The sequence below is a fragment of the Pollachius pollachius genome, assembly GCF_949987615.1.
Source record: "Pollachius pollachius genome assembly, chromosome: 4".
Lineage (NCBI taxonomy): Eukaryota > Metazoa > Chordata > Actinopteri > Gadiformes > Gadidae > Pollachius > Pollachius pollachius.
In genome coordinates this window covers 3,240,777-3,266,641 of record NC_136937.1, presented here as the reverse complement: position 1 = coordinate 3,266,641, position 25,865 = coordinate 3,240,777, and the positions used below count along the sequence as shown (strand labels likewise).

Sequence of the window (25,865 nt, the reverse complement as noted above, 5' to 3'; positions counted from 1 at the left end):
CAGCTGCAATTTCCATTTTAAGACCCAGAACTCCTGCAGGTGTTGAGCACAGAGTGGACTAAACCACTTACAACTCAATGGAAGGGGGTGTCCAGATACTGAATTTTTTTAAAATGCACAAAGGAAAACACAAGATTGTGCTAAATATGTAGATATCGATTTAGGAAAAGTTTTACACAGACATTTTTTGGTATATTTGACCCAAACACTGGAGGAAAGTTTAAAAGTATAAGCTCTGCAGCCAAAAGCGTCTGACCCATTCCCCCCCCCCTCCCCAGCCTGTCAGTGCGATCCCCAGGGGGCCCGGTCAGCCGTGTGCGACCCCAGCGGGGGCCAGTGCCAGTGCCGGCCCAACGTCGTCGGGCGCAACTGCGAGCACTGCTCCCCGGCCACCTTCCTGTTCGGCCCCGACGGTTGCAGACGTGAGTCGGGGCTGGGGGGGGGGCGGGCCCTTCTGTGATGTTTTGGGGTCTTTCGGGGGCCCCGAGTTTGGGGTGGGAGATGATCAGAGGTTCTGTCCCCGTGGTTGAAAGAGGGCTCTTATGATTGGTCCAAAGGGGATGCCAGGTGGTTTAAATGAATGTACTGTTGTTTCTCACACATCATCCTCCGTACACGCACGCACGCACACACACACACACACACTATTCTAACACACATTTGAACACACATACGCTTACACATCCTAACACAAACACGCACCATCTCAACCCACTCACACATATCATCTCAACACACACACACACACATACACACACACTCAACCTAACATGCACATACACAACCTAACACACACACACACACACACACACAACCTAACGTGCACACACACAACCTAACACACACACACACACACACACACACACACACACACAACCTAACGTGCACACACACAACCTAACATACACATCATCCAAACACACACACACACACACACACACAACCTAACATACACATCATCCAAACACACACACACACACACACACACAACCTAACATGCACACACACAACCTAACATACACATCATCCAAACACACACACACACACACACACACACACACACACACACTCAACCTAACATGCACATACACAACCTAACACACACACACACACACACACACAACCTAACGTGCACACACACAACCTAACACACACACACACACAACCTAACGTGCACACACACAACCTAACATACACATCATCCAAACACACACACACACACACACACACACACACTCAACCTAACGTGCACACACACAACCTAACATACACATCATCCAAACACACACACACACACACACACACACACACACACACACACAACCTAACATGCACACACACAACCTAACATACACATCATCCAAACACACACCACACACACACACCAACCTAACGCACACACACACACACACCATCCCAACAAACGCACAACATCCTATCAAACCCACAAATCTGAACACCACCCCCTCTTCCCACCCCCCCCCCCCCCCCCCCCCCCCCCAGCGTGCGAGTGCGACCCCCGCGGCTCGGCCCACGCCTTCTGCCACGAGGCCACGGGGCAGTGCGTCTGCGTTGCCGGGGCGACGGGGCGGCAGTGCTCCGGCTGCCTGCCGGGTCACTGGGGCTTCCCCCACTGCCGGCCGTGCCACTGCAACGGGCACAGCGCCCACTGCAGCCCCCACACCGGGGAGTGCCAGGACTGCCGGGAGAACACGGCCGGGCACAACTGTGAGAGGTACCGGGGGGGGGGGGGGGGGAATGCAAGGACTGTAGGGGGAACACGGCCGGGCACAACTGTGAGAGGTACCGGGGGGGGGGAATGCAAGGACTGTAGGGGGAACACGGCCGGGCACAACTGTGAGAGGTACCGGGGGGGGAGGGAGAGGGGTGGGAAGATGGGGAGAGAGGGGGGGAGGAGAGGGCGAGAGAGAGAGGGAGGGGTACAGTGGCAGGGAGGGACGGAGGGGTAAGAGGGGGGACATGGGCTAGGAAGGTGAGTGGGGTGAGGAGGTGAGGAGGTGAGAGGGGGGGGGGGGGAAAGGAATGAGAGGGTCTTAAAGTGTGGGAGAGGAGAGGGAGACGGGGGGGAAGTGAAACAGAGAGGTAGGCAGATGGAGGGATAGAGAGAAGGAAAGGGGGGAGAACGGGTGGAAGAAGGGAGTGGGGCGGTTGTTCTTCTAATTGTTGGTCATACTTCCGTCACTCGGTATTTTTGCTCCACTGTTCGCTCATCCCCACATACCCTCGGTGTATATTATTAGGTATTATATTATGCGGATCATGTTTGTTATGAAGGTTCAGGCGTGCCGGCCTTCCCTGCCCTTTCTGCCCACGTTTGCACCATGCCCCCCCCCACTGCGATCGCTCAGGAGTGCTTCCTGTGTCTCCAGGTGCCTGGTTGGTTACCACGGCGACCCCGTCCTGGGGTCCGGCGGTCACTGCCGCCCGTGCATGTGTCCCGACGGGCCGGGCAGCCGGCGGCAGCACGCCGACGCCTGCTACCACCGCCACGACCAGGACCTGATGGTGTGCGCCTGCAGGCCGGGATACAAAGGTACACACACACACAGTAACACACACACACGCACACACACACACACACACACGTGCATATACATGCACACATATGCAGTCAAACACACACACATACACACATACACACACACACACACACACATGTGCATATACATGCACACACATGCAGTCACACACACACACATACACACATACAGACACACACACACACACACACACACACACACACACATGCGCATATACATGCACACATATGCAGTCAAACACACACAGACACACATACACAAACACACACACCAGCCAAGTACTAAACACACACACACATACACAAACACACACACACATGCGCATATACATGCACACATATGCAGTCAAACACACACATACACACATACACACACACACACACCAGCCAAGTACTAAACACACACACACATACACAAACACACACGCACATCAGCCAAGTACTAAACACACACACACACACACCAGCCAAGTACTAAACACACACATACACATATACACACACACACCAGCCAAGTACTAAACACACACACACATACACACACACACACACACACACACACACACACACAAACACACACACACACACCAGCAAAGTACTAAACATCAAAGGTGTAAAGCCGCCTGTCCATAAGGTGAAACGTGTCAACTCGTGCCCCTTAGGGTCCCTAAACCCCCACCCCTCTGTAACCTTCAACAACCTCCCCCCACCCTACACCAGGTGTCAGGTGCGACGAGTGCGCCCCCGGTCACTACGGCAACCCCCACGTCCCGGGGGGCCGCTGCGCGCCCTGCCGGTGCAACGCCAACATCGACCTGCAGGACCCGGGCGCCTGCGACGCCCGCTCTGGGGCGTGTCTCCGCTGCCTCCACCACACCGAGGGCCCCGCCTGTGACCGCTGCCGGGCCGGCTACCACGGCGACGCCGCCACCCAGAGCTGCAGGAGTGAGTCGGTCGGGTGTGTGTGTGTGTGTGGGGAGGGGAGTTGTGTGTGTGTGTGTGTGTGTGTGTGTGTGTCCTGTTGTGTGAGCTTGCTTCATTCTTGCCTCAACAGTATGAGTATTGGTTAAGAAGAATCATGCTTGACTTTATTGCCAGTTTGGGTTGTACACGTAAAAGGAATTGGTCTTGGTGTTAAAGAGGTTAAATAGAAATAGTAATAAACACGGTGTAGAAACTATTAAATATAGATATCAAACAGAAAGAAAGTAAACTGCAATCACTAAGTTATTATTAAGTCAAGAAAGTCACGCAGGCCGTGTGGATATATATCATGTGACATGTTGAAGGGGAGGTCACACCAACAATCTTAGGTCTGCCAAGGAGTCCTTTGATGAGCTATCAAACGCTAATGTTGAAATCGCTTGAAATGCAATTGTTGTTGCATTGTTAAAAACGTATTTAACGTGTTTATCATATGATCTATTTGGTGTTTTTCTTAAGGTATTAACTGCTATGCTGTTGTGTCTGTGTGGTGTCTGTGTCTTTGTCTGTCTGTGTGTGTGTGTCTCTGTGTGTATCTGTGTGTGTCCTCGTCTGTGTCTGTGTGTGTATCTGTTGTGTCTGTGTCTGTCTGTATCTGTGTGTGTGTGTGTGTGTGTGTGTGTGTGTGTGTGTGTGTGTGTGTGTGTGTGTGTGTGTGTCTCTGTGTCTGCGTCTGTGTGTGTGTGTCTCTGTGTGTGTCTGTGTCTGTATCTGTGTGTGTGTGTGTGTGTGTGTCTCTGTGTCTGCGTCTGTGTGTGTGTGTGTGTGTGTGTCTCTGTGTGTATCTGTGTCTGTGTGTGTCTCTGTTGTGTCTGTGTCTGTCTGTATCTGTGTGTGTGTGTGTGTGTGTGTGTGTGTGTGTGTGTGTGTGTGTCTCTGTGTCTGCGTCTGTGTGTGTGTGTGTCTCTGTGTGTATCTGTGTCTGTGTGTGTCTCTGTGTGTATCTGTGTGTGTCCTCGTCTGTGTCTGTGTGTGTATCTGTTGTGTCTGTGTCTGTCTGTATCTGTGTGTGTGTGTGTGTGTGTGTGTGTGTGTGTGTCTCTGTGTCTGCGTCTGTGTGTGTGTGTGTGTGTGTGTCTCTGTGTCTGCGTCTGTGTGTGTGTGTGTGTGTGTGTCTCTGTGTGTATCTGTGTCTGTGTGTGTCTCTGTGTGTATCTGTGTCCCCCCCCCCAGAGTGCATGTGTGAGCCTCTGGGGTCTGCGGCGGGGGCCTGCCCTGAGGAGGGGGGGTGCCAGTGCGACCGCCGGACGGGCCAGTGCCCGTGCCGGCCCAGCGTCCTGGGCCAGAGCTGTGACCGCTGTGCCCCCGACACCTGGGGCCTGGGCGGGGGGGAGGGCTGCCAGAGCTGTGACTGCGAGCCCAGCCACGCCTTCGGATCCTCCTGTGATCTGGTGGGTGTGGGGGGGGTTAAAGAACCATACTCTAAGAACAATACTCTTAGAACGTTACTCCAACAACCATACTCTAAGAACCATACTCTAAGAACCATACTCTAAGAACCATACTCTAAGAACCATACTGTAAGAACCTAACTCTTAGAACCATACTCTAAGAACCTTACTCTAAGAACCATACTCTAAGAACATTACTCTTAGAACCATACTCTAAGAACCATACTCTAAGAACCATACTGTAAGAACCTAACTCTTAGAACCATACTCTAAGAACCTTACTCTAAGAACCATACTCTAAGAACATTACTCTTAGAACCATACTCTAAGAACCATACTCTAAGAACCATACTCTAAGAACATTACTCTAAGAACCTTACTCTAAGAACCTTACTCTAAGAACCTTACTCTTAGAACCTTACTCTAAGAACGTTACTCTAAGAACGTTACTCTAAGAACCTTACTCTAAGAACCGTACTCTAAGAACCTTACTCTTAGAATCATACTCTAAGAACCATACTCGAAGAACATTACTCTAAGAACCTTACTCTAAGAACCTTACTCTAAGAACCTTACTCTAAGAACCTTACTCTAAGAACCTTACTCTAAGAACCATACTCTAAGAACGTTATTCTTAGAACGATACTCTTAGAACAATACGATTGAAAACTATTCTCTAAGAGCCACTCTTACAACCATACTCTATGAACCATACTATTGGAACTATTCTCTAAGAGCCATACTCTAAGAACCTTACTCTAAGAACCTTACTCTAAGAACGTTACTCTAGGAACCTTAATCTTAGAACAATACTCTTAGAACAATACAATTAAAACTGTTCTCTAAGAACCATACTCTAAGAACTGTACTTTTGGAACTATTCTCTTAGAACCATACTTCAAGAACCACTCTTAGAAACATACTTTCTGAACAATACGGTTAAAACTATTCTCTAAGGACCATACTATTGGAACTATTTTCTTAGAGCCATATTCTAAGAAGCAGAAGTATATATATATATATATATATATATATATATATATATATATATATATCAAGTTCTATTCGCTACAAATATGGTAACAATACCATGTGCCAATGTTACGCAAGACAAAATGATTTAGTTTGCAGATTCTAATTCCGATCTCTCGAGTATTTGCGAATATTTGCTCAAGCGAATATTTGTGTGAATTATTTCATGACTGATGAGAGAAATAAAATGTGTAAAAGAGTTCATCGAGGATCCAGTCGACGTCTCTTAAGTTCTTTCCACATCCACTGATTCTGAACAGATGTACTCACCTCAAGCTGGAAACCTTACACAATCGCTTTTACCTCACTCTGTCGTCACACACACACACCCACACACATGCAAACAGTCCCAAAACACACACACACACACACCCACACATACACACACACGTCATCCCAACACACACACACACACACCGTCCCAACACAAACACACACACACACACGCACACATCGTTCCGACACACACTCACACACACACACACACATCATCCCAACACACACACAAACCATCCCAACACACACTCACACATATACACACCTTCCCAACACACACACATCTGAGCACACACACAGGTAGTGGTGCAATCGTGGGCGTGTGTGTTTGCTGGCTGACATCCATCACAGGAAGGATGTCTCTGAAGTGCACCCTGGGACACCAGGCATTCCTCTCTCGAAAAAACCCGACGTGACGTAGAATCCACTTAGATTCAAAACACGACGCCTTATTTTCCCCCGCGCCTCTGCAGCTGCTGCTGCATCCCGAGCTTTATACATAGTCCACTTGCTTTAAAGCTCTGTGTGAAATTCTATCTCATCCGACCTAATCTATTGATGTAAGGGTGTCATGATGCCATGATCTCATGATGTCATGACGTCATGATGTCGTGATCATATCTTTAATCCATGTGTTTGGTGCGAAAGGCTTGGAATATATGCAGGATGTGTGTTGTTGAATTTTTTTAACGATCATACGGACGGGACACGAAGCCATGCCCGTGCAAATACATTGTTACGTGTGTATGTTTTGGATATGTAATGACGTGTGTGTGTGTGTGTGTGTGTGTGTGTGTGTGTGTGTGTGTGTGTGTGTGTGTGTGTGTTTGTGACTGCCTGTGTGTGTTTGTGACTGCCTGTGTGTGTGTGTGTGTGTGTGTGTGTGTGTGTGTGTGTGTGTGTAGCTGACAGGACAGTGCTCTTGTAAACCAGGCTTCGGTGGGAGGACTTGTCGGGAGTGCAGAGATCTGTTCTGGGGGGATCCCAAGGTCAAATGTCACGGTAGGTCAACACTCCGTCGTTCATCACCTGTTATTACTCTCTAACCCCGCCTTTAAAAACAGGGTTTATGAAACCCTTCTGCTTGAAGTGTAGACGAAGGTCACGGAGATTTGGACCAAAGGGTCAAAGTTGACGCGTTAAGGTAGTAAAGGGTAAATAAACATAAAATCACACTTGTCAGTTGAGAACAGTCCTGTTTGGCTTAACATTTCTGTGTTTTTTATTGCTAAAATGTATACAGATGTTAAACAGGGGAAATTCTCTGTAAAAAACAAAATGTCTGCCACTTCGGGCTGAAGACGCTTTTCCAAAGTGGTTGTTTCCTATTGGCTGAGGACCTTTGCTCGTGTGAGTGTGACGTAGGTTTGAAACACGTTTGACCACGCCCCTCCCACTGGCTTGCATGGAAGCCGATTTGTCTGTTTTTTCTAAAACCTTTACGAACTGGCTCCGATCGTATTTTTTTACTTGTAGGCGGTACTTTTTGCAGGGTATAAAAAAAAACTACAACTTTGTAGAGCAAAGGTTTTGGACCTCAAGACCATGCCCAGTTAATATAAGCAGTTGAGAGTTTTAATTGACGGTTCCCATGTAGTAATACAAACATTGGTGAACCGCGATCCGAGATGGCAGGGTTTGACGTTACACCGCCACGGTCCAACCCCGCCTGCTGTCAGAACTTAAATAAAAAAGACATCAGAAAAGCCAGTCATGGTCTTTAACACCACAACATGTCATCCATCATATCAAAATAGCAGCCATTAACCAGGCTAACATAATAGTATGAAGGATAATAATAGTGTGTGGTTGGTACTACACACTACCAACAAATATCCACACCAAACACCCAGATATTAAACCATGGATTCCTCTCTGGCTGTGAGTTCCCCGGTTGCTGAGGTGGAGTAAAATCTCCTCCGTCTCTCTTCTTCGTCGTCAGAGACGTTCCCAGGAGACGTTGCTGTACGTATGAGAGGCCAGGATTTATGTAGCCGACATTGTTTTGCGGTTCTCAGTGAGTGTGTATCTGTGCGTGCGGCATATACGCTTGCACTAGTGTGTGTGTGTGTGACTGTGTGTGTGTTTGTGTGTCTGTATGGGATGTGTTTGTTTGTGTGGGATGTGTTTGTGTGTGTGTGTGTGTGTGTGTGTGTGTGTGTGTGTGTGTATATGTGCATGTGTGACAGTATGAATGTGTGACTGTGTGGGATTGGCTACAAATTCCCGTTTCTTCGGATCTGGTGACAACTCCACTCTGCCAACCCACCAGCTCCAGAAACGAGCCAAGAGATTCTCAGTGTTCAAGTCCATCTGGAGAATGTTTTCTTCAATGCAGGGAGAGATTCATACATGGGGAGAGAGAGAGAGAGAGAGAGAGAGAGAGAGAGAGAGAGAGAGAGAGAGAGAGAGAGAGAGATACAGAGACAGAGACAGACAGATGGAGAGAGAGAGACACACAAACAGATGGAGAGAGAGAGAGAGAGAGAGAGAGAGAGGGAGTGAGAGAGAGAAAGGCACACAAGCAATCAGGGAAGGAACGAAGGAAGGAATCAAGGAACGAAGGAAGCAGGGAAAGGAGGAACGACTGAAAAACGAAATGGAGAAAGAGGCGAAAGCAAGACGTGTTTAGATAAAGATAAGGCAGAAACAGAGCAGAAACAGAGCAGAGAGAGAGAGCAGAGAGAAGGAGAAAGGCGGAGCGAGTGGGGAACAGCGCCAGGTCTCTGGGAATGACCCCCTGGACCAGAAGCAGATGTTCCTCGCCACAATTCCCAAGCATCCCGTTCTCGTGGTCACGCATCATTCCCGGGCGCTCTGAATTACCGCCGCTGCGGCCCACTCTGTCGAAGGTTCTCAGGCCGGTTCGGACCAGCTGGAACACACTGACCCCCCCCCCCCCCGATACATGATACAGCACACGATCCGTGGGAAACACGTACGGCCCGGCCAGCTCGCTCCCACAGAAGCGGTGTGTGTGTGTGTGTGTGTGTGTGTGTGTGTGTGTGTGTGTGTGTGTGTGTGTGTGTGTGAGTGTGTGTGTGTGTTTCTGCTTGTGTGTTTCTGCGTGCGGTAAACGAGTAGGAAAGGGAGCGAGAGAGAGCGAGAGAATGGAGAGAGAGACAGAGACGTCAATGAGATTGTGTTAAGGTTCGCGGTGTGCGTGCGCATGTGTTTCTTGTTGTCTGTGTGTAGTTGGGTGTGTGTAGGGTTGTGCGTGTGCGAGTCGGCATGTGTGTTTGTGTGTTTGAAAAGAGAGCAGGGTGAGAGAGAGAGAGAGAGTAGACTGAAGAGGTAAGCTAACCACAGTATTTACTGTCGAGGGTCAGAGGTAGATTTATATCTCTCAGTGTGAAGAGAGACAGGCCCCCTATGGTTAGAGAGATAGCATGGTGTCGCTGGGATGTCGCCGCCTGCTTTGACCTGATCTTCTAAGGTAGCCATGGCCTTCCAAGACAGCAGTCATAATTCACCATCAAAGACGCACACACACACGCACACACACACACACACACACACACACACACACACACACACTCCCCCTGCGATGCCCCTCTGCATAACTGCAGTGAAATGGTGGTTGGCGTCAGAGCTGCCCTCTTGCCTCTTTTGACCCCTTACATTCCTGCCGGCTGAATAAGAACAGCTCTCTCTCTCTCTCCTCCCTCTCTCTCTCTCTCCTCCCTCTCTCTCTCCTCCCTCTCTCTCTCTCTCTCTCTCTCGCTCTCTCTCCTCCTCTCTCTCTCCTCCCTCTCTCTCTCCTCTTTCTATCCTCTCTCCTCCTCTCTCCGTTCCTTTCTCTCCATCGCTCTCTCTATCCCTCTCCCTCCATTCCTTTCTCTCTCTCTCTCTCTCTCTCCTCCCTCTCCCTCCATTCCTTTCCCTCTATCTCTGCTCTCTCCCTCTCATCTGTCCTCCTCTCTCTCTCTCTAGCTCCCTCACACTCTCCCCCCTCCTCTCTGTCCCTCCTCTCTCCCTCCCTTTTCTCCCCCTCTCCCTCCCTCTGTCTCCCCTCTCTTCCCTGGTGGGTGTGGCCCGTATTGGGTTTGCCCCGGCAAGCTGCAGAATTGGTTCACCAAGCATGTGATTAAAGCACATTTACTTCTTTTTTTAATTAATAATTACGTAGGCTGCTTATTTACTTCAAATATTACTGAAGCTGGCAACCCTAAAAGATTAACATTAATAGAGGAGATGTTTAACCTTCATAGCCAAGTCAATACAATTTTCACATCTGCTGAGATAGAGGCGAGAGAGAGAGAGGCGAGAGAGAGAGAGAGGCAGAGAGAGAGAGCGAGAGAGAGGCAGAGAGAGAGAGAGGCAGAGAGAGAGAGAGAGGGGCAGAGAGAGAGAGAGAGGCAGAGAGAGAGAGAGAGAAGAGAGAGAGAGGCAGAGAGAGAGATAGAGAGAGGCAGAGAGAGAGAGAGAGAGAGGCAGAGAGAGAGAGAGGCAGAGAGAGAGAGAGAGACACCGACCGTCGGGGCCCCCCGGCCTGTCACTCCACATTTGCACTCCTGGCCCCCAGGGACCCAGCGAGGGGCCCCCAGGTTCCCATTGAGGGCCCCCCGGGGGTCAAGAGGATAGAGATAATATCAACAACAGGAAGCCTCTCCTTCCAGGTGGTTCTCTCCGTCAGACGGCTCAGAGGGTGTGACCCAAACATGCCAACGTTACTTTATGTTACCGTGACGACGATCACCGTCAGCCTGGTGGAGGCTTTAACTGCTTCGACTCACCAGGGTTTACATTAATATATACTATATAGTACATGAGGAACGACAAAATCTCTATCAAAGTGTAACACCACAGATTTTACTCCGAAGGCATTGCCGCAGAATCTGCTTCCTTACGTCTTAATAATAAATATTAAGGTAATAAGTCATCACAAATCAATAAACACACGGGCCAATCACATCGCTGCATCCCAAACCCTGTGACCCTGTCACCCCCATAACCCCCTGTCCTATCTCCCCCCCCCCCCCCCCAGCCTGCGCCTGTGACCCTCGCGGCATCACCGGCGAGCAGTGCCACCGCTCCTCCGGCCAGTGCCCCTGTGTGGCGGGCGTCTCGGGCCCCCGCTGTGACCAGTGCGCCCGCGGCTCCAGCGGCGTGTTCCCCGCCTGCGAGCCGTGCCACGGCTGCTTCGCCCTGTGGGACGTCACGGTGGGCGAGCTGACCAACCAGACGCGAGCTCTGAGCGAGCACGTGGCCGAGCTTCAGAGCGGGGGCGGGGCCGTGACGGCGCCGTACCGGGAGCTGGTCGGCCGCCTGGAGGCCAACGCCGCCGCCGTACGGGCCGTCCTGGAGGGCGACGGCGCCGTCGCGGCCCTGGACGAGACCCACGAGCTCATGAACCACGTCCTGTACGTGAGGCTGGAGGGGGGGAGACGGGGGAGCACGCTTTTAAAGATGGCCGCCGAACACGAGTGCACGCTTTTAAAGATGGCCACTGAAACGCATGCGCTGTCGTAAGCGAAGTAGCCTTCACTTCAATCATAGTTAGTCATTCAATCATAGATTTTGATGATTGCAATGATTATGATAACGATTTTTTTTAAGGTTACGATTATGTATTCATTTATACTAAGGTAACATTGTTTTAGTACTACGTTATTTAAAAAGCGACTTAAAGCAAAAGCGACTTAAAGTGCATTGATACCTTAAATTACACCGCGGACGAGGATGTTGATCCACTATCGAGAAACCTTTTCTCCCAGCTGCTCGCTCCACTAAACGGTTTCAGAGTGTGAGCTCAGAGCCAGGTGTTTCCTGTCTGTGTTCTCAGCCCAGATCAAACCCCGGTCTCAAATGACCTCCGAACCTCATTTGTTTCTCCTTTCTCGTGACCTCAGCGGCGTGATATCGTACCTGAACGGGATGCTAAACACCACCGAGGGCGACCTGGACGGTCTCCGGGACGAGGGCAACACCACCCGCGCCACCCTGGACCAGCTGACGGAGGAGGCCGGCGCCCTGGAGCGGGCGGTGACGGAGCTGAAGGAGCAGGTGTACAACGCCAAGAACTCCAACTTCCAGGGTGAGACATCCCATAATGATCCTCATAGGAATCCCAACGGGACTGGGAGTACTGGGATTGTTCTCTTTGGGGTGCGGAATGCGGAGTTGGTAAGGTGTTTGACTCCCAGCACAAGGTGTTGGGAGTTTGATTCCCCATGTCTGCCCAGCCTGCAGGTGCCTTTGTGCAAGCATTTAGCATGATGTCACTTCCTGCTCCTTAATGAGCCTGTTGTAAATTAAATGTTAGTTGCTTTACATTATAGATGTCTGAAGGGTTGATTAGTTTAAATGCCATGACAGTTCGGCAATAAGTTGGTACAGGACAGAATCTCCGCCTCCTCTTGATGTGTAGGCTATAGGTTTGTTGAGTTGCTTCCATCAATGCTGGGGATTATAGGAAGCTAACAGCGTTAAGCTTGTATAATATGATTGTGTAACACAAACTATTCTACCAATGGCCCACTGTTTTGCATTAGTACTTTTATAAGTAAAACACTTCTGAAAATCCAACACAAACTAATAAAATACAATCGAAACACAAAATATCCAAAGTCTGTACGGTATTTTTACACCGTGTTTCTCGCCCCTGGGCGTGTTCAGGAGCGATGGACACCATCTCTGAGGCGCACTTGGACTCCACCATGGCTGAGCTGCAGGTCAACTCCTCCACCAGTAACCCAGGCAACATTGTGGAGCAGTCGGCGACCCTACGGAAAGCCACCGAGGACAAACTGAGCGGCTCCCAGAAGGAGTTTGAGCGCAAGGTGGAGAGGCACACGCAGAAGCTGGACAAGCTGGGCGCCTCGCTGGAGAAGATGGACCTCTCAGAGCTCAGCATGAAGGTACAGGACGCAGGCTGGCCGTAGTTTGACATATTACCCCACCAGGCGTGGGTTTGATTAGCCGTTAAGAAGCCGTTTTGAAAATCGGCCTCTCTAACGTCACAAGAGGGCGTGTCCACGTAGATGTGTTCTAGGTAGATCAGCCTACCAGCCTACCCAGTGGACTGTAGCAAAGGTTGCTCATATATTTGTCAGACATCTAGACGGACACGCCCACTTGTGATGTCAGAAGAGGCCGATTTTCAAAACGGCTTGTAACGGTTAATCACACTCACACCTGGTGGTATAACATGTCACCTTTGACATAGGCGTTCAAGTATTCCATGTCAAGTTTTAGTTTATTTTTTCTGTTGTTGCCATGTTACTGCCCCTCATGACGTCCAACAGTCTTGCTTGGGGCTAAACTCAAGCTGTCAATCTTTGCTCTCAAAAACAGGGATTTGGTTGATTCGTAGAGTGTGGTTTGAAGCTAAGGTTTAGAGACCGGGGGTCTTAGGGAAGAACTGGGCCCCCATCCAATAAAGATCAAGGGTTGGGGACAACAATAACGACCCACCAGACCACTAAAAGTGAGGGTGGGGTGTTGGAGTTAGTTCTCTCTCTACCTTTCTCTCTCTCGCCTCTCTCGCCCCTCTCTCGCCTCTCTCTCGCCCCTCTCTCGCCCCTCTCTCTCTCACCCCTCTCTTGCCTCTCTCTCACCCCTCTCTCGCCCCTCTCTCTCTCTCTCTCTCTCTCCCTCTCTCTCTCTCTCTCGCTCTCACCCCTCTCTCTCTCTCTCTCTCTCTCTCTCACCTCTCTCACCTCTCTCTGTCTCTCTCTCTCTCTATCTCACCTCTCTCTGTCTCTCTCTCTCTCAGCAGATGTGAAAATTGTACTGACTTGGCTATGAACGTAAAATATCTCCTCTATTAATGTTAATCTATTCGGGTTGCCAGCTTCGGTAATCTATTACGTAAATGCGCAGCCTACTTAATTATTAATTAGGTACCGAAAAAATGTAAATGTGTCTAAATCACATGCTTGGTAAACCAATTTTGCGGCTTGCCGGTGGAAATCCAATACGTGCCACTTCCGCACACCCACCAGGGAAGAGAGGGGAGGGAGAGGGGAGGGAGAGGGGGGAGAGGGGGAGAAAAGGGAGGGCGAGAGGAGGGACAGAGGACAGATAGATGAAGGAGAGAGTGTGGGAGAGAAAAAAGGAGGGTGCAAGAACAAAAAGGGGGATCTACTTAATGAAGATCATGAACCATTAACGCTGTCAGCAGCCCTGAGACTACCACTTCCTGTCCGATCAAACTCTTCAGGGGGCTACTTCCTGTCAATCAAACGACCAAACGCTGCGGGCACTCACGGGTTTTCCACTTCCTGTCCGACCAAACGCGGCGGGCACTCACAAGCTCACAACTTCCTCTCCGGATGACTTCACCACTTCCTGTCCCCTCAGACGTGCGGCGCCGTGGGCGGCGACGACGAGGTCTGCTCCGGGGCCCCCTGCGGGGGTCTGGGCTGTGTTGGGGTGGACGGGGCCCCCCAGTGCGGGGGCCAGACGGACTGTAAGGGCCTGGTGGCCGCCTCCGCCGCCGCCCACAAGTCGGCCCAAGATCTGGACCTGGAGATCGTCTCCGCCATGCAGGAGGTGGACAAGCTGTCCCGCTTGGTGAGGCCCAGTCAGGGGGCGGGGGGGGGAACTGGTGGACTGGTGGTAATGGGGCTACTGGTGATAGTGGTTAGACTGGTGGGCAGTGTTGCCAGATTGGGAGGGAAATCTGCCGCAATCTGGCAACACGGCTGGTGGGAATGGGGCTGGTGGTGGGACTGGAGGGACTGGGAAGGTTTTAACCATCAAACACATCCGACATTGAGTGTATACATAACAGGGTTTTATTTGTAAATGTGCACCATTAAATAAGAAGCCTACAGAGGATTTTTACTAAAAAAAAATCAGTATTCAATTAATTTATAAAATAGCAAAAGTACATTCGTGGAAAATATCTCAAGAATGTTGAAAGTGTCAATGTGCATGCAACATTTGATCATTGGATAAGATAAGATGTGCTTTATTAATCCCAGACATGGGATTCACAGGAGAAAGTACAGGATGTTGATAGGAATGAGAATGAGGAAACTACTAAAATAAATAAACATGGAAAATAACTCAATCGAATAAATGCACACAGTATAATTCTTATGTTAGTCAGCATTGTGATGAACAAACATGTGATAATAGCAAACAAAAAGGCAATATTTGCAAAGATCGAGATTAAAATACGAAATCCAGAGAGCAACAAGAGACAAGCAAGTTTCAAGTTTCAAATTCACTTAATTATCGAACCGTCCTTAAAAAACAAGACACTTTCTCCCAGGGCTTCAAGTGCTGCAGATTATCAAAGAGTCCAAAGCTAATGTGTACACTGAGTCACCTTCACACCCACCCCACCCTCCCCTTACCCTCACCCTCACCCTCCCCCCAGGTGTGGGACGCCAAGCTGCGTGCGGGCGAGGCCAAGGCGACCGCTCAGCAGGTGCTGGTCAGAGCCAATCAGAGCAAGGAGAGGGTGGAGCAGAGCAACGAGCAGCTGCGCGCGCTCATCAGGGACATACGGGACCTCCTGACCAGTGAGTCTGACACACACGGGATTACGCCACCAGGCAGTGTTCACACGGGCGATCACTTGAGTGAGTTTTCTGCCCTCTAGTGGTTAAGTGAAGTCATCGCACACACATCGTCAGAATGAATCCGTATGTTTCGTACATAGTTTTTTATGTGTTGTGGTATTATGAGGTTCGATTTGTGTGTATCCGTTTTAAAGCTCATAGTGTGATACATTGTGTATATTTTGCATTTTCTTATCGTAGGTTTATGCTTTGGAATAGAAATAGCTTACATTGCAGAGTACAAGACTTTCCGAACTTTTAGGTTCAAGATGACATAAACGTCACAAATGTAGTTTATTTGTTGTTTAATACAACCACATACGCAATGGCTCTACTGTCTCACACACGCACGCACGCGCGCACGCACGCACACACACACACCCACACACACACACACACACACACACACACACACACACAAACCCTCTTAAAACCCTGTTAAAACCCGGTTAAACCCGCTCTCGCAGACGGCAAGGCCAACGTGTCGGTGGTGGAGATGGTGTCCAACGAGGTGCTGGCCATGGAGCTGCCCACCTCGTCGTCCGAGCTGCAGAACATGACCCGGGACATCCGGGAGCGGGTCAGCTCCCTGACCAGCGTGGAGGGCATCCTCAGCCAGAGCGCTGACGACATCGCCGCCGCAGAGAGGCTACTGCTGCAGGCCAAGACCGCCAGGTACACACACACACGCACGCACGCACACACGCACACACACACATACATACACAGGGCTAGCACCACGGGGTTAGATCGCGGCGTAGCTACAGGGTAGGCTAAGATGGTACGGTGTAATGCTACCGCTAGATGGCGAGGCCATGCATGGCGAAGGAACAGGAAGTTTTTATTTGTTCTGTGGAATGACTTAATGATGTGTGCTCTTCTCCCCGTCTCTCTCCCTCTCCATCATCTTACTCTCTCTCACTTTATCTTTCTCCTTCCCTCCCTTTTGTCTCCCTTTCCATCTCTTTGCGTCCCTTCCTCTACCTCTCTCCCCCCCCCCCTCTCTCTCTCTCTCTCTCCCCCCCCCCCCCCCCCCCCCAGTGAGAAGGCCTCCACCCTGAAGGAGACCACCGACCTGGCCCGGCTGGCGCTGGAGGAGGCAGACAAGGCCCAGAACCTGGCCAGCGACGCCATCCAGCAGGCCAGGCAGAACACCAACAGCACCCTGACCCTGCTGCTCTCGGTGAGGCTCAGTCCCAGTCGCATAGTCCCAGTCTGCGGGCGCAAACGGCCTGAGAAACACACTCACATGTATATCGAATGGACGTACCCTGATTTTAGCGGTGCCGGGGGGTCCTATCAACTTGTCTCCAGAGATAGAAAAAAACGGGAACCATATCCAAAATAATGGGTAGGGTACCTTTTATCTGTAATTCTTTGGAAATTAGGGCAAAAAGTTAGTATTGGCAAAACCGGTTGTAATTTTTTATTTTGAGGCGGCAAGGGGTGTTTGTCGCAGATAAATGTAACTAATAAAGTAACTTGTAATCTAACTTAGTTATTTTACTTTTAAAATCAAGTAATCAGTAAAGTAACAAAGTTACTATTTTAAGGAGTAATCAGTAATCAGATTACTTTTTCAAGGTAACTGTGGCAACACTGGTTGTGAGACGGAGGGTTATGGTTGAAGGTAAAAGAGAGCGACTCCAGGCGGTTAAAGAAACGGGTCCAGTATCTGTAAACGCTCTATTGATAGTTATAGGGAAGAGGGAAGGACTACCAACGATTCGGAAGAGAATCCAGTACCTGTGAGAGCGCTATTGGTGGCCTCTGTGTGACGGGCCTCTGTTCCTGTCATGGCGCCTCCCCACCACCAGGTGGAGTCGGCGACGGAGGCGTCGGAGTTCTCCCTGAGCAACGCCACGGGGCGCCTGCTGCAGCTGGAGCGGGAGGTGGGGCTGCTGTGGCAGAGCCACCTGGAGGTCAGCCGCACGGCCGCCGGCGCCACCGCCAGCAGCCAGCGGGCCGGGGAGGACGCAGAGCAGGCCCAGCAGGTGACGTGGCGCTACACGCACGAACCGCAAGCACCGCACGCACATACATACATACATACAGGGGGCGATTTGCCGGTGGGGATGGTGGGGATTATCCCCCCCTCTGGTTTACACGTCCTACCCTCTGCTGAATTATTTTTATCCTCGGTGGGGATAAAAATTATCCCCCCCACCCAAAGTATTTTCACCATTACATCGTAATAATTAACAACCAAAATACACAGGGTCCGTCTTCATTTTGAAACATTTTAAAATGTTTCTCAAAATTATCCCCCCCTCTGGTTTTTTCACAAATCGCACCCTGCATACATACATACATACATACATACATACATACATACACAGACAAACCACCCTAGAAGGCTAGGTCAACCCCCAGCACACTGGATTGAACACCAGCAGGCAACACCAGTTTGAATCCCAGTACAAACACTGGTTTATACCCTAACAAACAAGACTTGTGAATCCCAGTCCAAACACTGGTTTAAACTCTAATCATCACTAGTTTGAATCCCAGTACAAACAATGGATTAAACCCCACATAACACTAGTTTGAATCCAAGTTCAAACACTGCTTTAAACTCTTAACAGCACAAGGTAAATCACAGTCCAAACACTGGTTTAAACTCTAACGACACAGGTTGAAATCAACACTAGTGTAAACCCTAAACCACAACACTAGTTTGAATCCCAGTCCAAACACTTGTGTAAACCCTAAACCACAACACTAGTTTGAATCCCAGTCCAAATCCTGGTTTAAACCCTAAACCACAACACTAGTTTGAATCCCAGTCTAAACACTTGTGTAAACCCTAAACCACAACACTAGTTTGAATCCCAGTCCAAAACCTGGTTTAAACCCTAAACCACAACACTAGTTTGAATCCCAGTCCAAATCCTGGTTTAAACCCTAAACCACAACACTAGTTTGAATCCCAGTCCAAAACCTGGTTTAAACCCTAAACCACAACACTAGTTTGAATCCCAGTCCAAATCCTGGTTTAAACCCTAAACCACAACACTAGTTTGAATCCCAGTCCAAATCCTGGTTTAAACCTTAACCCAAAACACTAGCTTGAATCCCATTCCAATCATTACCCAGCATTCACAGCGTTTTGCGTGAGTACGGCGGTTTCTTTCTCCTGCAGGAGTTCGACGGGGCGGTGACGGAGCAGTACGGCCGGGCCCAGGAGCTGGTGGAGGACAAGGGGGAGGTGGTTCTAGAGGCCAGACGGAGGGCAGACGCCCTGCAGACGGAGGCCAAGGAGCTGCTGTCCCAGAGCAGCGAGAAGCTCCAGAGGCTACGAGGTGCGCACCCATCCCTCATCCCCAGACTTTATACGGATCAAATTTACATTTAGGTCATTGAGCAGGAGAAACGACAATAAATGGCTGTCGGTACAGTGAGGACGTTCCCAGAACCAAGTGCCAAGCACTTACAACCGCTAGGTTCACCCATTCCCCGTATACAACGAAGATAGCTAGGATAAGATGCTACCAAATGCTCTGTACTATTTTTTAAGCGCAAGGATGTGCAACATACAATAACCGCAAGGTCGCTGGTTCGATCCCCGGCTCCAATTAGCTGAGTGCCGAGGTGTCCCTGAGCGAGACGCCTCACCCTGACTGCTCTCGACGAGCTGGCCGCCGCCGCCGTCGGGAGGTGTGTGAATCGGTGAATGTTGTGCAATATTGTAAAGCGCTTTGGGTGGCCACTGGTTACAAAAAAAGCGCCGCGCGAATGCAGTCCGTTTACCGTTTAACTTGAGGGCGTACATCAAGTGTGTCTCCTCCCCCTCCGGTCCGCAGAGCTGGAGCGGTCCTACGAGGTGAACCAGCGCACGCTGGAGGCCAAGGCGGAGGAGCTCGCCCTCCTGGAGCAGACGGTGCGCAAGGTGATGGACGAGATCAGCCACAAGGTCACGCTCTACAGCACCTGCCTCTGATCGTCGCCATGACGACCGCGCCGCGGGGCCCAGACGCGCTCACGATGCCGTCGGAGGCCTGGTTCATCGCGGCCATCTTCAATTCGAGATTTCCCCGTTTACAACCACGACGGAGCCAAGACGGCCGCCAGGGGAAGGAGGCCCATAACTGAAGTGAAAATGGTTAAAATTTTTGTATCCATCGTATAAGCTAGTTTTTTTTTCTTTTACATGGCAAAGAACGTTGCTCCTAAATTGAGGAGCCAGACCATGTACTAACAAAACAGGACTGTGGTGCCATCAGTGGCATATTGACCTTATTCTAATTGAAAAATTGACCGATGAACACCATAGGAATGACCACTGAAAAAGATATAATATATAGCACAGTATGATTACACATATTCCATCACGTTGTTTTTAATAAACTCAACAAAAGTGTTGCATGGACCAAAGAGATGATGCAGTTCATTCCTGTAATGGCTCTATTAAATTAACAATTTCCATTAAATAAAACTGTGCTGCATCTCGTGTTTTTGGATTTGTGGCATAACAAAATGACAGACATTCAAACATGCTGAGAAGAATTTCCACCTGGCCATTTCATATCGACGTTCCAGTCTACACTAAGAAAACACTTTTTTCAGTTCAGTTCGTGTTTGTCATTGCGAAACAAATTTGAAATCTAGGACAAAATAAACTTTGGGCCCACTGGCTTAAACACATTGCAATCAACCAAAGACCTATAGTCTTCAACAACATCTAAACACATGCAGTAAAACTGAAAACGCAAAGGAAATGTCGAAACAGAAATATTCAGTACATTCAGAGGAGGGAAATAAAACGGACAATGGCTGTTTAAAGTCCATTTATTTCTGTATAAACAAACCAGGTTGGGATCGATTAAAAACTCAAGTGTCCTTAAAAAGTTAGCACACCTCTCAAAGCAGGCAAAGCCCAAGTCACATTTCACACGGAAATGATCAAAATCAACTGTTGAGTCAAACATGAAATCACAACCTACTGAATCTTGACTTCTTCTTACATGATAGTACGCCAAATCAAATGGTTTGACGATCCTAAATCAAAATGTGGATGAACTCTGCTCGGTTAACACGTTAAGGGAGAGAAAAACAAGCAGATGAACAGAAACCTAATCACGTTTCCATAGCGACTGTGGGAGTTACGGCACTGCGGCGGAACTGAACACTGGCGGCGATGAACCTTAAGAGTGGGAGAAACAGCAGCGAAAATGGCGTTGTCGCGCTTTCCAACAGCAACGCCGACGCGGCGCGTGGCGACGCCGCGGGTCTAAGCGGTGAATCAACCGCTTCACAACATCGTGAAAAGTGCTCCGGACATTGCGATTCCCCTCCGGAGTTCGTAGACTTCGGAAACGGATTCGTGGCAGTGTCTGGGGTCCCCCCCCTGCCCCCCCCACTCCCTGCGACGAGCTCTTGAGCCCCGCCCCCTCTCCCGGGGGGTCCGTCCGTCAACCCGCCGGTCATTCCCGGGTGCGGGGGTTAAACGGGGGCGGGGCCCCCTCCATGGGGGCCGAGTTGGGCACCGACAGCAGCTGTCCGGCGTGCATGCGCTCGTTGACGCGGAGCTGGCAGCCGTCCTCGAGCATACGCACGGCGATGCGGGCGATGTTGCGCGAGTCGTCCAGGCCCGAGTGCGGCCGGCCCTCGTAGCGCATGCCCAGCTTCTCCAGCATGGTGCTGAGCTTGGTCTGCGTGCGCGGCACCTGGGAGCCAGACAACAACAACAACAATTAATGAGGCCGGGGGCTGTGTTCCGTGGGCTGGAGCATAGATAATAAACAAACTAAATCACAAATAACGCACGGAGACGAGCCGACAAACAAGAGGCGGGGGGCGGGGGTGTCACAGGCAGTCGGCAAGTTTGAAGAGGCGGGTTTGGAAGGCGGCCAGAGATGAGGCACTTCGGATATCGGGGGGGGGAGAGAGTTCCTAGAGGGTGGGGGCTGCCACACTGAATGATAGGTTTTCATAGGTTCGTAGCCTGGTGCGGGGGGCAACCAATAACAAGGAAGGGCTGGGTGACCAATGGGGATCAAGCCCGGCTGGCTTGATTCAGGAGACGATTCACGGTCCTCTTTACATTTAACAATCTCTTGTTTCTTGTCAGGGCACTTCAAGGGCAGCTGCTTTGCTCATTATTTTAAGTTGGATGCGATTGGATGATTCAATTTCTGGGGGGTTATCCTTATGTTGGACGCACTTAAGGTAAGTCGCCTTGGACAAAATCGTTTGCTAAATAATTAATGTATTAATAATTTGAGAACAAGTAATCAAGGATAATCCATGTTCAAACTCAGGGAACAAACCCTGGTTCCAGATTTAGTTTTTACTTCCCACATGTGATTTATTTAATTATAAAAGCACTATAGCAGATGTCATACAGTTGTTGTACAACCAGAGCATAAACTTCTTTGCATTATTCTTCTGACTTTATAGTATTAGGGGATCTTGATGGATAGTAAAAACCCGCAGGTGAACTTGACCAACGTATAACGTGTGTACGACTATCCCGGTGGCTGTGTGCATGATTAATAACATTCAATCAAGGCAGGCAGAAACAGGGGGCCAACAGCACAGCAGACATTCAGATTCACCAGGAGCAGCGGTCACCAAGACTCACCTTGTAAAAGTTGCCGTAGGACTTCCTGATGTTGATCCACTTCTTGGCGAACGGGGGGTACCTGATCCGGCTCACGCGACACTGGATGTTCAGGAACTTGCTCATGTCCCAGGAGCTGAGGAGGAGAGAGAACCGTTGGGCTTCAAATACACCAGGGAGCGGTCAGCCAATCACAAGACCCCCCGTGGAGCACAGGGAAACCTGGCACATTCACATCCCGCTGGAGACCAACTCCGTGGAAAAACAACCGTTAACCAACTCCATGACACCAGGGGTGGGACGAAATATCGATAAGGCAATATATCGTCGCCCATATTACTGTGAAACCAGAACAGATACACTGGCGCCAAAAATGTATACATTTAATGGTACGTGCTCTACCCAATGAACCAGCGGGAAGCCCCAAATAGACATTTTAATTAATAAAATAAGGTGCTCTAAACAGATTTCCCTGCTCTGAGCAACGCTACCTCATAGCTCCTCCAGGTGGCGCTCAACACATGAACGAGGGAAACTTGAACGGAAGTTAACAAAAGACAGAAATCCAGCACTTAACTTTTTCATGGTGGTCAATTTGTATTCACAGTGAAGACATATTTTGTGATGCCTCGTTATAGGATTGTCCAACAATATATCAACCATCGCAGAATCGCTGTATCGCAACATTATCGGTACGGTGTGCCACGTATCGCGTATCGCATGGTGAGGCGCCCTGTGATTCCCACCCTGCTCTCACCCATCGGTCAGCATGGCGTATTTGTGCTTAGTCCCCAGCTCTCTCTCCTGGAGCCAGATCACCACTCTTTGGAGGACCGCAGGGAAGGTGTCCGCCTCATCCACCATTTTCTGTCAGACAAAACGTCGTGTTTCAGACTTAATATTCCGACACGGACAGGGATTTGTAAACTCATGCTTTTAGAGCGGCGCTGCAAAGTTTAATCAAAAACCGAGGTGAGGCCTCATAGACTGGAGAAAACCTTCTTATTTCACGAGAGGATCTGTTTAAGCGTGGAATGTTAGTTTGATTGAAAAGGTGATTTTTAAACCCAACCTGCGTGATTCCTGTTAACTGCACACAGAAGTCCGACAGCTCAGAGTTCACCTCCGGCCTCACGTATTCCTGGAACGTGTCCTCCTGTGAAAACGAAGGAACATTATCGTCTAAATACATTCAGAAAAAAAACTCAATTTGTTACTGGACATATTCTCGTATGGCTAGGCAGAAATTCAACATTATCGTTTGTTTCTAGTCTTTGAAACGGCAATGTATCTCAAAAAAATATTTAACATTTACATTCACATTTAGGGCATTTAGCAGACACTTCCAAAGCGACTTACAATAAGTACATTTGTCAGAAGAAAGAAACAATAAATCTCAGTTGGTACAATAAAGATGTTCATAGAAACAAATCCCAAGCACTAACAATCGCTATGTTAACCCATTCTCCGTACACAACAAAGATAGCTAGGATAAGACGCAACACAATGCCAAGTACTATTTTTTAAAGGCGACATACTATACGTTATAATATGTAATTGGTAATTAATGGGTAATTGCTAATTGGTGATTAGCCTTTACAAGCCGTTTTGAAGCTGTTCAGAGTGCAGGTGAACTCTAGTGAACGAGGAGATATGGACTTATGGTCGAGAACGTCCCCACACACTCACGATCTCCAGGGTGTGTGTGTTGATGAGGACCATGGGGAACTCGATGATCTCGTGCTGGAACTCGGGCGGGTTGTCTTCCTCGCAGGTCGCCTCGTAGTCCACCACACAGATGTAGTCGTAGTAGGTGTCCGTGGGGCCGCCGGCCGCCACCGACGCCATCAGCTTCTGCTTCTTGTAGTGGCTCTTCAGCCGCTTCTTCATCACGTCCTTCACGCCTCTGTGTGGTTTGAGGAACACGAAGAGGACAGGTTTGAAGTAGAGTTTAGGGTCGGGGCTATTAATCAATTTCGATCGTGATTTCGATTGTTGGGTCAAATTATCTCCAAATTTATATAATCGAGTTGAAACGATTATTATTATTTTAATTCACCAATTCGCTCTGGTGGATTTGGGCCTTGCTTTGAAACGTTTTATTGGTTTCTGGAAGGAACCAGTCTTCTATAGTTCCTATCACATATAGGTCAAGCTCCAGCCCATTTCAAATATCAACATATCAGTTTACTTTGAAAAAACCCTGAATACCTTATTTTATTACGCCTACGATTACGTTATATTGCAATAACTAGATGGTCTAGTCTACTCCCTCATCAAATATGGAGGAACGTTATGGTTAAGCGTCTTTTTTGGGGGAGGGGCGGGGTTTACCGTAAAGTCTGTCGTAATAACACCGACAACATGAAGTGCGGATGAAAACCAAAACCATCTTGTCCCATTTTACCACGTCGTTGTAAACCTTACCGCGTGTCAAGTTTCAGCTCTGAAAGCTTTTCCCGCAGCTCATCCTTAGTCATCCTGTTGATGTGGCCGTTGGCCAGGGCGATCTCCTTGTAGACCGGGTCGCTGAAGTCGCTGGGGGCCTGGCGGGGGTTCCCGGGGCTTTCGGGGTCCTCTGAGGTGCTCGTCTTCCTACAGGACTCCGGCTGGTAGGGATGAAATTAAAAAAAGGTGAGAATTCATTAGTCTATGGGCTGAAAGCGGTTGACAACCAGATGACAGTCCTGACTGACTTACTTATTACAACTATTTTAGTTTATCTTATTATTACTTCCTTAGTTAATATTATTTTTTTCATTGTGATCTATGCTGATAGTTATTTTTATTTTCACTTATTCTTTACATATCTTTATTTTGACTTCTCTATTTACTATATATATTGCATTGTTGCCGCTGTGTGGCTGTTGAGGAACCGAGCCTACGAATTTAACGCTCAATAAGATGTAATAAAAGTTACTCTGCTTCGGATCCTGATGTGTAATCAGGCACCGGATCAATAACCACCCACCTTATCCTCCCCACCGGCTGGGGTGGTCATCGTCCCATTGAGGTTCAGACCGTTGAGGTTCTCCTTGAGGTCGTCCATGCAGGGTTAGGGGTTGGGTTAGGGGGCTTTCAGAGGAGCAGGTCAGGGTCTCAGCGGTTCCAGGGGTCTCAGTGACGTAATGACAAATCACTGATTAGCATACTGGCTAATTCACCTCCTTTATACTAGCGCTGTGGTCCGCTGTGGTCGCACAATGTTACTTATAATTTAAATGCTGCGTCTCCGTCTTCCGAGTTTGGGTCTCGGATCGTTCAAAGATCGAGCGAAAAGCGGAAAGGATTGTAGGGTTATTAACAAGTGCGACCGGCTGCACACTGCTACACGTCCCTGTTCACCACAACACAAGAAACTTTTCGCGGCGCTTCTGACGACTTCCGCCCGGAAGTGACGATGTGAGGATGCGCGCCTCGAATCTCGGAGCGCGCTTGTGTGGCTTGGGCGTCCCGCGAGGACTGCGAGTACGTTGATCTTTCGGGACCGACTGCGATATGACGTCGTGATGACGTCGTGATGATGTAAGCGAGGAAGGCTCTTT

At 49.2% G+C, this 25,865-nt stretch overlaps 2 protein-coding genes across 2 annotated transcripts in view; one reads left to right on the top strand and one right to left on the bottom strand.

Annotated features, from left to right (window-relative positions):
* The window catches only part of LOC307074831 (laminin subunit beta-1-like), a 37,376-nt gene extending 17,178 nt beyond the window's left edge, over positions 1-20,198 (top strand). Inside the window, exons 18-33 of the mRNA XM_079735209.1 lie at positions 279-422; positions 1,504-1,735; positions 2,391-2,554; positions 3,281-3,505; positions 4,718-4,935; positions 7,149-7,245; positions 11,231-11,606; positions 12,096-12,280; positions 12,862-13,103; positions 14,548-14,760; positions 15,575-15,719; positions 16,226-16,433; positions 16,800-16,941; positions 17,576-17,752; positions 18,901-19,060; positions 19,562-20,198. Coding sequence (XP_079591335.1) covers positions 279-422; positions 1,504-1,735; positions 2,391-2,554; positions 3,281-3,505; positions 4,718-4,935; positions 7,149-7,245; positions 11,231-11,606; positions 12,096-12,280; positions 12,862-13,103; positions 14,548-14,760; positions 15,575-15,719; positions 16,226-16,433; positions 16,800-16,941; positions 17,576-17,752; positions 18,901-19,060; positions 19,562-19,698 — 3,065 coding nt within the window. The 3' untranslated portion in view covers positions 19,699-20,198. The remainder of the gene's footprint in view (positions 1-278; positions 423-1,503; positions 1,736-2,390; positions 2,555-3,280; positions 3,506-4,717; positions 4,936-7,148; positions 7,246-11,230; positions 11,607-12,095; positions 12,281-12,861; positions 13,104-14,547; positions 14,761-15,574; positions 15,720-16,225; positions 16,434-16,799; positions 16,942-17,575; positions 17,753-18,900; positions 19,061-19,561) is intronic.
* A 334-nt stretch (positions 20,199-20,532) lies between these two features.
* Positions 20,533-25,654, bottom strand: eri1 (exoribonuclease 1). The gene is made up of 7 exons (XM_079735218.1): positions 25,292-25,654; positions 24,748-24,929; positions 24,010-24,226; positions 23,393-23,476; positions 23,078-23,187; positions 22,342-22,456; positions 20,533-21,424 (listed from the first exon to the last, which is right to left on the bottom strand). Exons 1-7 carry the CDS (start codon positions 25,367-25,369, stop codon positions 21,182-21,184), a joined length of 1,029 nt encoding a protein of 342 aa, XP_079591344.1. The 5' UTR covers positions 25,370-25,654; the 3' UTR covers positions 20,533-21,181.
* Between the last annotated feature and the right edge of the window lie 211 nt (positions 25,655-25,865).